At 35.0% G+C, this 9,479-nt stretch overlaps 2 protein-coding genes and 1 long non-coding RNA gene across 3 annotated transcripts; 1 reads left to right on the forward strand and 2 right to left on the reverse strand.

Annotated features, from left to right (window-relative positions):
• Positions 189-2,434, reverse strand: LOC105163267. The gene is made up of 4 exons (XR_847896.2): positions 2,199-2,434; positions 1,749-1,808; positions 1,416-1,491; positions 189-1,260 (listed from the first exon to the last, which is right to left on the reverse strand). It is a non-coding gene; the product is annotated as an uncharacterized LOC105163267 (long non-coding RNA).
• Positions 3,237-4,106, reverse strand: LOC105163268 (mavicyanin-like). Its single transcript, XM_011081557.2, has 2 exons — positions 3,911-4,106; positions 3,237-3,796 (listed from the first exon to the last, which is right to left on the reverse strand). The coding sequence occupies exons 1-2, from the start codon at positions 4,071-4,073 to the stop codon at positions 3,411-3,413; spliced, it is 549 nt and encodes a 182-aa protein (XP_011079859.1). The 5' UTR covers positions 4,074-4,106; the 3' UTR covers positions 3,237-3,410.
• On the forward strand, positions 5,072-8,500 carry LOC105163270 (ribosome-recycling factor, chloroplastic). Its single transcript, XM_011081558.2, has 11 exons — positions 5,072-5,297; positions 5,363-5,474; positions 5,556-5,625; positions 5,748-5,843; positions 6,024-6,121; positions 6,429-6,540; positions 6,774-6,815; positions 7,083-7,139; positions 7,215-7,265; positions 7,605-7,661; positions 8,061-8,500. The coding sequence occupies exons 1-11, from the start codon at positions 5,213-5,215 to the stop codon at positions 8,076-8,078; spliced, it is 798 nt and encodes a 265-aa protein (XP_011079860.1). The 5' UTR covers positions 5,072-5,212; the 3' UTR covers positions 8,079-8,500.

A 9,479-nucleotide genomic window follows, 5' to 3' on the forward strand; every position in this document is an offset into this window, starting at 1 on the left:
TTTTCGTACATTTTAAGAAAAATAATGTATCACATCATTCCAATTTAACTAAATTTAATTTGAATAATAAAACTTCAATATTGGTTATGTATTTTGATTCGGAAAAAAATTAGATAAAAATTAAAAGATCTAAATAATTTTATATTATTATTTTTGAAAGGATTTGTTATTAGTCTGTATCGTCAAAATTGCCTGTAAACGAGCAGATGATGTAGAATTACCAGCATCTCACCCGAAGATGCATGTATACGAGCAGCAGAGATCAGTTAACCACATCTCAGTATGTCACCATTTGTTACCACAAACACATCTGTTTGCCCGTCATTTCGCGTGCCTTCGTTTCTCAAAGTTTGGTGAAACCACCCACCACCCTTTTGTCACATTCGGAACAAAATGCAACTCTCATGTTACAACAGAACAAACCTAAGCTTCTAGCATATGTAAAGTCATGGAAATTTGGTGAAATGCCAGTGTTCAAATTTGTCTCAGTAATACATTTCACTCTGCAAAACAGATTCATAACAGACATGAAACATCACCACCAGCTAAAAAAACGACAACTGTAATAGGCATATTTCACAGTCGCTGTAGCCCATATTTTCATGCGTTTGAGAGAAACTCCGACTTTAACAGTTCCTCTGTCCATTCTCAGAACTAATTCCATGTGCACGTCACGTAAGATATTGATAGATCATAATGATGACATTATGGCTCAAAGGATCAGTTTATTATCACAAATTACTTGTTTTAGTTATTACCATATGGTTAAATACTTTTACGTCGTCCCACGGAGGTGTGTACACTTTTCTTTGAGTTATAAGTTCCCGTCTTCGCTAAGGTTCACCTTATCACGTAGTGTGCTACAAAAAACCTAATTAATGCTTTCTGCAACAGCGAACTAGGTAAATTTCAAGCATATACTTTCTCCAACAAAAGGAAGGTTTTTTTATGGAGGGCTATAATACCTCCAAAGGCAAGCTTTGGAACATAGTACAGAATGGCGCATAGTAATCCTCTAAGCATATTGTCCCATGTCGGCTATTGAGACATCACCTCTTGTCTTAAACCTATGCATGATGAGTTCTGGTTCTTATTCCTAGTGGTGAAAACAGGCGTATCATAGATTTCCTTGTCACAATATGGGAGCGTAAAACCCAAAAAAAGGCATACTCAAACCTTACTATTTCCACATTGATTAACAGATCAAAGTTCTTAATTTCCACTCCACAATCCGAATCGTGCGCCTGGCTGGCATACTTCCTGCATCTTGTAGCTACCACATCGTCAGACAAAAAATCTCATACCTCTAAATGATTAGCAAAGATGATATTTCTCCAAACTGTTTTAAGGGAGGAGCATGAAAGTTGCAAATATTTCGAACTATGAAAAAAGGAAGAAAGACAATTCTCTCCCACCTGCAATGTTCCATGGAGCCTCCTATTGCCAGCGAAAAGGGGCAATCCTCAGAGAAGGAAAGGAAAACACAGCTCCCTAACCATGATAAATCAAGTACCGTTAGGATATATATAAAAGAGATCATCAATCTGACTTTACTATTATTGTTTCCATGCTCATTACATGGGAAGGGAAGCAACCAAGGGACAGTGCTATTAAACAAAGATTCAAGAAAGTGTTAATTTCAGACATGTTAACAAAGACAAATCCTCAGTTCATTATTTCGACTATTATTTTGCCAGGGTTCATGAATTAGAATCAAAGCAACCAAGAGAAAGTGAAAGGTTTCCTACAGCTTTTTGCATTTTTGGCTGCAATACATGATGTGGCATGATAAATCCCATAGTTTTCACCTGCATTTAGGAGAAAGGTCAACAGCACAAACAAAAGAGAAAACTAACAAGGTCCAGTGGAAGCCAATAATAATAAAAAATAAAAAAGAAGAGAACGAGGAGAACACCATCTTATTCATGGCACCATTTACAAGAAGCTATAAGAAGTTAATATCCAAATTAAGTAACAGAACACAAAACAAGGATATCATCACTCAACAAGCAATGGGGAAAAAGAAATAAGATGCCATAGGTCCCTGAACAATAAACTGGACTTCTAAACATATATATACCCCTGGTGAACATAACAACACAAGAGCATGCAAATGTGCACAAAAGCCTATAAATTTTGACCTCCTAAACAAACATTCATCATCAAATTCTATATAAACATGAGAAGATCATACTCACACAAAACCTGCTCTGTTAATGTCCAATGTAGATAGTAGCATCGTCGTCAACGGCGAACGCCTGAGAGCGTAGCCTCCGGGAAGAAACGGCGGATCATCCACCTTTCTCGGCTAATCCAAAGAAGCGCGGTGGCGCACGGCGGTATTATTTCTCTCTCTTTCCCCCTCTTCCTCGGCTACATCTTCTGTAGTTCTTCAACTTCTGGTCTGGTCCGCTCTAAAATGTGCTCCAGTGGAAATGGACCTATTACCTTAATAAGTGGGCTTTTACGTATCAAACATTCTATATCTTTTGAATAAGATAATTATATTTACACCCCTTGATTTATAATTTATTTGCACAAATCACTCTTATTTTTTACATAATTATAGAAATTATTTCTTACAATAAAAGAATAAAGGTAGTTTGTGTAATTTTTCAAAAAAGTAAGAGGTATTTTGTGTAAGTGATATTTTTAATGGGTGTATGCATAATTATCTAAAAAATAGGAGTAATTTGTATAAATAACTATAAATCAAGAAATGTAAATGTAATTATGCATTTGAATAATGATAATTACAGTCTTTAAAATTATATTTATAATTACAAATGCCTATGTAATCATTAAATTTTATACAAATTATATTATATTAACACGCATAAAAATATATACATATTATTTTATAAAAATTAATAAATATTTATATAATTAAATCTAATGTTATGGAATGTTGATGTAATTTATATAACATTTTAAAATTACAACGTGCGTGGAAGAATGAGCTTGAATCCATCGCATTTTCATTATTGACGTGTACAACATAAAATGAAAATAAACATCAAATTTAACAAACCCACCAGTGATTTTTTATAGATAAGAAAGATTCTTCGAAATGTGTTTTGAATGTGATAATTTTTTCACGAAAAATTATACCAAAAAATGGTATAAGATGGTAACTCATAGAATTCGTATAATTGATATGGCAATTTTATTTTATTTTTCAAGTACGAAAACAGTTATTATTTGAACCACAAAACATGAATGTATTAACAAATATATGTTCTACAACTGAGATGATATAGTCCACACAATTGGGCAGTTCCATTATAAAACGCACGCATCAAACTTCTCAAAGTGACCTGTAATGATACCAGACTCTAAGTACAATGAAAACCAAAAAAGATAACAGAGCTAAACGAACACAAGCCATTTTTGCCCACAGACCTGATTGATTAATTGAAAACCCAAACAAGAGCTATCAAAAGCCCAACAATACAAGAGAAGAGCCCATTACGGAACACTAGAGATTCTCCACTACTCGGAGATGGGCTGGGCGCTATTGGCCCAATAGGAGACGCCTTTGGAGCTATGGGCTTATTAGGGGCTTGAATTGGGATCTTAGCAGAGTGAAGAGATTGGGCCACCCTTATGTCGACCTTCTGCCCGGCCTCGCAATGGCCCACGAAGCCGCAGACGTAATAGTAGTGGCCGATGCCCCGGATGATGATGGAGTCGTTGCCGGTGGCGTAGGTGGTGATGGGAGCTGCCGTGTTGCATGTGTGGAAGTCCGAACGGCTCACCTCTACCACATTATGGTATTGTGGATCGTACTCAAAAACTATACACAAACAAAACACCCCTATATTAGAACGAACATTTGTTTATACTTTGTTTTATATCTCATAACGCAAGTATAGTGCGAGATGTAATACTAATTCCGTTATAAACTTACGGAGAGTGTCACCAACTCGGAAAGTCTTGGAAGAAGCCCAAGTGTTGTAATCGGGATGGGCAATGAGAGTCCAGGCAGCAGAATCACCAACTTTGTACACTTCTCCATTGCAAACTCCACAAACAGCCACCACAAACAAGAACAACACTGTTCCCACGCCCATCACCGAAATATTAGTGGAAATGTTGGAGTAGTGGTGAAAGAAAAATTGCCCATTTATGAAGGGATTTTGAGGGGGGTTAGGTGGGAAAAAGCTCGTGCAGTAAAAAAAGTGATCACAGTATATGCATGAGTGCGGTTTGTGAGTGGGATTTGTTACGCTTCTGCATGTTGTTTTTACCATGTAAACGTGATTGTCGTAGTTGTAGTAGGAGCAGCGGATATGATTTTCTGTTGCAAATATTATTTTATTTTATATTTCATTTAATATATTAATGTGTTATGTTTATAAAGATGATATTATACATTTTATTTAGTAAATTTTTTTTATATAATAACTTATCTTGTTATGATACGATCATAAAATTAATCCTCTATTGTTAGATACATTGGTACTATTTTATTTTTGGTACGATAAATTTTGTATCTTTTATTTATACACACCACATATATAAATTTTTTATTTAAAAAGATACAAGCACATAATTTTTATATACATGACGTTTATATGTTAATTGAAATAAAAGATGTAACGGAAATGCAAACTAGAAAATATCAATCCAGAATCGAACAAAGAGACTGTACAATATTATAAAATATTAATTATTTTAACGCATCTTATAAAATATTTAAAAATTTATGAAATATTGTAGTTTTTTTGATAAAATTATTATGAAATGAGTTTATATTTTAATTATTTAAATTTAACATGTACCGTAGTTTTAATTATTATAATCATATTATGTTATTATTAATAACATTTATAAACTGTATCATTTTATATTATCCAAACACTTAGAAAATTTATTTTTAAATTAAAATCTAACATTACATAAATCTCGAAAACATCTTTTATAATAATACATTTTATAAATTCTTTACCTTTATTTTTTTAATTTATTATTAATCAGTTTACGCAATGTGAGAGGGTAAAAATGGGAAGTCAAATTTTCAATATAAGCCGAGGGGGCAAAACTGGGAATTCCGTTTTGTTTCCGGCCGTGAGTGAATGTACAGTGCAAAAGATCGCTCTTATCCACAATTCCTCGCGCTTCGCTGCTCTCTGTATGTCGCGGTGGTCTGTAGGACTGGTGCTGTGAAAATTTAGCCAAGGCATTTGGTCGAACGGATTGTGCCACAACTATGGCGACGACATTCTCGCCTGTGTCTCACATACGCTCCATCTGCTACGCCTCTGATTCTCCCAGGACCCGCCTCTCGTTCCCAGGTCCGTTAGACTTTTGGGTTTTGATTATTTATTGAAGTGCGTGGTTGAAGTGGACTCTACTGCAGGTTCTGGAAACGTGGGTTCTTGGAGTGCGTCGGCGAATTACGTGAAGCTTCGGGTGGCGGCGAGAGGGTTTTCTGTGAAGCAACTAGTTGTTAAGCAGCCATGGAAGAAGAGGCAAGTTCAGTTCATAAATTATTGGTCCTTGTACTATGATTTTTATTAATTATGTTACTGAATTAGTTGTTCTATTATCAGAATGGGAGTGTTCAGATGCGCAACCATTGAAGAAATTGAAGCAGAGAAGTCTATGATTGAGAAAGATGTTGTAAGAATTAAATTATTTCCTCCAGCATTTCTAACTTAAGCTTTTCTTGTTGAATCAGTTATGTGTATATAGGAAACACAGAAAGAAGCTAAGGAAGCAATAATTTGTTGGTTGGTTTTCAGAAAGAAAGGATGGAAAAGACTATCGAAAATGTGAGGTCCAGTTTCAATTCGATTAGAACTGGAAGAGCGAACCCTGCAATACTAGACAAAGTGGAGGTATGGCCTATCTTCATCAACTTTCGGCCTGAGGTTTTTCCTCTTTGGCATTTTTTATTCGTTTCTGTAATGGAAACTTTTCAGATCATAGTTTTTATTTGCATCTTGAGTTATCTTGACCTGCAAATGACTAGTTAGCTTTTCATTCATAATCTCTTTTTCCCTTGCCTGCCTTCTTAGGTGGACTATTATGGAACACCGGTCATCTTGAAGAGTATAGCACAGATCAGTACTCCCGATGCGGGTTCTCTCTTGGTGCAACCCTATGACAAATCCAGGTAGCTCCTTGCACTGAAATACTACTGCAAATAGCAAAATTACAATGGCATCAGAACCGTGTCATTTAGCTTTTAGCATCCTAGGAAATTCTGCTCCGGCTTATGGACCGGGGTTAAATGCAAAGAAAATGACTTGGCATTACGGATTCATAATAATGAATTCTGTTCCCATTGAATGATTTTGTAAAATGATGGATGTCAAGAAATCAAAAAAACCTTTTTCCCATCATTTGTTTCCTTGAACTGTCAGTTACGTGCTGTATTTTGTTTCTAATCCTATCACATTTTGATTGTTTACGGCTTCCAGCTTGAAGGCCATAGAGAAAGCAATTGTCAGCTCTAACCTTGGTTTGACTCCAAATAATGATGGAGAAGTTATTAGATTGACCCTTCCCCAACTGACATCTGAAAGAAGGAAGGTATTGCATGATCTTGTGTTTAGTAAAGTGTCGCCTATGGCCAGGCAAGCGAGTGGTTTTTTGTTGCTCACTATCCTTGTTTTAACAGGCTAACTTTTAGAACTTGTTATGAGTTGTCTTATAATTTTGCCCATCAACACATGCTTGAAACAAATGCATCAAATTGCATATCTATGTAACTCATGCTCTTGAACTTTTGATTTCTCCTTTTGATATCTTTTACTTATTTGCAGGAGTTGTCTAAGATTGTAGCCAAGCAGGCTGAAGAAGGCAAGGTAAACTCATCTCAGCTACAGACATGTGCTCCTTCGGTTTTGTGATTCATATGAACCACATATAAAAATTTGTCCAATCTGTTGATGATATTTGCATTGATCATAGAAGGACGTGAGGGGTTGGAGGGGTTAGGATCTCTTTCATGCTAAAATCTTGATGCTACTACCATTGTCAACTTCTTTTTCTTTTGTACTCCTTTTCTCAGGTAGAACTCCTCTTGCATATCCCCTTCCGTAGGTAACCTTAGTTGCTCTTAACTCTTATAGGTTGCAATAAGGAATATAAGAAGAGATGCCATCAAAGCGTATGAAAAACTTGAGAAGGTCTGAAAAATACCTTCCTTTCTGTTGTCTTTTCTTTTGCCATTGTTATATTGTAATCAGCAGCATATTTCGCAGGAGAAGAAGCTCTCAGAGGACAATGTGAAGGACTTATCTAGTGATTTGCAGGTACTTGGATAAGTTCCTTTTGATAACTAAGTCAGAAGTATGAAATTCCGAGAAAATCCTCTTTTATGGCTTCTATTCTGGTTATATGGTTAACAAACATCACGGACATTGAGTTTTGGGGCAGTGATAGGATACACAAACTCTTAGGCCATATCTCCACTGATAAATTGCTCCAAATAAAATGTACGTGTAATAATTCTATGGAGCTCAAAGTGGCTTTTTTGTTTCCTTCCAAATATTAGAATTTTCTAAAATGTAGTTTATTTAAAAAGCGTGGCTACTAGTGACTTGAGTTGAAGGCTGCTAACTACTTTTGAAAATGGAATTCTTTATGTGCAGAAAGTGACAGATGAATACATGAAGAAGATTGATTCAATCTACAAACAGAAGGAGAAGGTACAGCTTCTTTTGCTATTATATATTAGTAACTGACAACTATACGAACTCCGGGAGGGTGTGGGTGCAGGGTGCGGTTTCAAGACTTTGTTAATCTGCCTTGAATTGGATGCTTTGGAACTTCTATTGCTCAATTTGCTTCTTTTGGCAAAAGACATATTGCAGCTTTTATAAAAAAAAGCTTTAACTATAAAAACCTTCAATATGAGTGCATCTTTTGTTTCCTTGAAATATCAGGTCCCAGAATCTTACGGAATCTTCTAAGTTGAGCTATTATGTCAACTTCTATGTTAATACAGTAACAGTAAAATTTGGTTTCATTTCATAACTAAACCATTTTCTTTTAGAGCATCCAGGGGATATCCACTCAAAATCCGTCGCCTTTTTCTTCTCTTTCAGGAGTTACTGACAGTTTGAGCAATGCATCAGACGTGTAGACCAAATTTTGTGAAGTTCTTTTCCCCAACCCTTTGTTGTTGATTTTCCATCTTACTCGGCAAACCACTACATGTGTAGTATGTGGTGCATAGAAAATGCAGTGGCTCTGAAAATCTGATTTTGGCTGCTTGCTCAAAGACTTGTTCCTACAAAGCCGTCCGACAGAGTTACCGAATTGTTCCTCATAAATGTACATCATCTGCAAAGCATAGAGTTGCTTGACATGTTAAATTGTTTGACCCTAATATTTGATGTATTCAACCATGGTATGTAATATTATGCGTTTCTCAATTCAAGTTGTTTAACTGGGTTGAATTTTTGCAATTCCAGAGCTGACTAGAACAGTACAGTACATGAATGAATTCTAATTATATGGATGTAGGCTTGTTATTGAAGTACAATTTTCTGCAGTGCGGACTTGAGCTTACTGTACGTAGTGTATTGATTGAGTTATAGAAAGTCACGAAATGTCTGAACGAGTTTTGGAAAATGGATCATCCCATAGTAGTCAGATTCTCATAATTAGAGTACCCACAACGAGTTTAATCCATATTACTTTTCATTTTTATTTAGAAAAAGAACAAACAAGAGTAAAACTTTTTTTTCGGATTGGGATATGAATAAATATTAATTTTAAAGACAAGATGAACTAATTTTGTTAATTCAGTTATCTCAAAAATCATTAAAAAAGCAAATCCTAATAAGAAGAATTCATACTTAAATTAGGTTTATTCGAATTTAACCAATCGCTATTGGTTGTTATTTGAGTTTCTTTTATCAAAATCAATTTCAGTTTGAATATATCAATCATAGAGTAAGTATGATACACTTACCATGCGTTTGTTTATTTTTTTTCTAAAATATGTATTAAATTACACCACAAGTGTATTCCACATGTCATTTAATTGATTTAAATCTGATCAAAATTCGATCTAAATTATAATTTCTCTTACTCGGTTTGAACTGTAGTCTTATTACATTTATCAAATTTTCACTAGGGCTCATTAGATCATAAGTGTATTTCATTTGATAAATTGGTTGAAATTCAATTTAAATTATATATCAATTACAATGATATAATTGTATTATACTTATGAGATTTTGATAAAGGCCCTCCGAGGAGGATGGATGGGATGGTATATGAATAGTAAATGAGCAAGACTTGGGACCAAAGCAAGCTCCCTTTTATTCTAATCCAGTTGGCATCTTCTGTGAAGTTTCAAAATTTGAACTAATCACATCCTCTAGAGAAAGTTACGGATTCTCTCTCTGTGTGTGTGTGTGTGTTGGGGGGGCCGCATTGTGGCTCATTTAATTATCATTGGTTTGAGAAAAAATACAATTATCTCCCTCTGATATTATATATATGTAAATTATTCA

This window comes from Sesamum indicum, linkage group LG6, assembly GCF_000512975.1.
Source record: "Sesamum indicum cultivar Zhongzhi No. 13 linkage group LG6, S_indicum_v1.0, whole genome shotgun sequence".
Lineage (NCBI taxonomy): Eukaryota > Viridiplantae > Streptophyta > Magnoliopsida > Lamiales > Pedaliaceae > Sesamum > Sesamum indicum.

Excerpts from the sequence above, each read along its gene's own strand:
- LOC105163268 (XM_011081557.2), bottom strand. The coding sequence starts at position 4,073 with ATGGGCGTGGGAACAGTGTTGTTCTTGTTTGTGGTGGCTGTTTGTGGA. Across the intron at positions 3,797-3,910 it reads CCGAGTTGGTGACACTCTCC|TTTTTGAGTACGATCCACAA; the intron begins GTAAGTTTATAA and ends GTTTGTGTATAG.
- LOC105163270 (XM_011081558.2), top strand. The coding sequence starts at position 5,213 with ATGGCGACGACATTCTCGCCTGTGTCTCACATACGCTCCATCTGCTAC. Across the intron at positions 5,626-5,747 it reads CTATGATTGAGAAAGATGTT|AAAGAAAGGATGGAAAAGAC; the intron begins GTAAGAATTAAA and ends GTTGGTTTTCAG. Across the intron at positions 7,266-7,604 it reads ACTTATCTAGTGATTTGCAG|AAAGTGACAGATGAATACAT; the intron begins GTACTTGGATAA and ends CTTTATGTGCAG.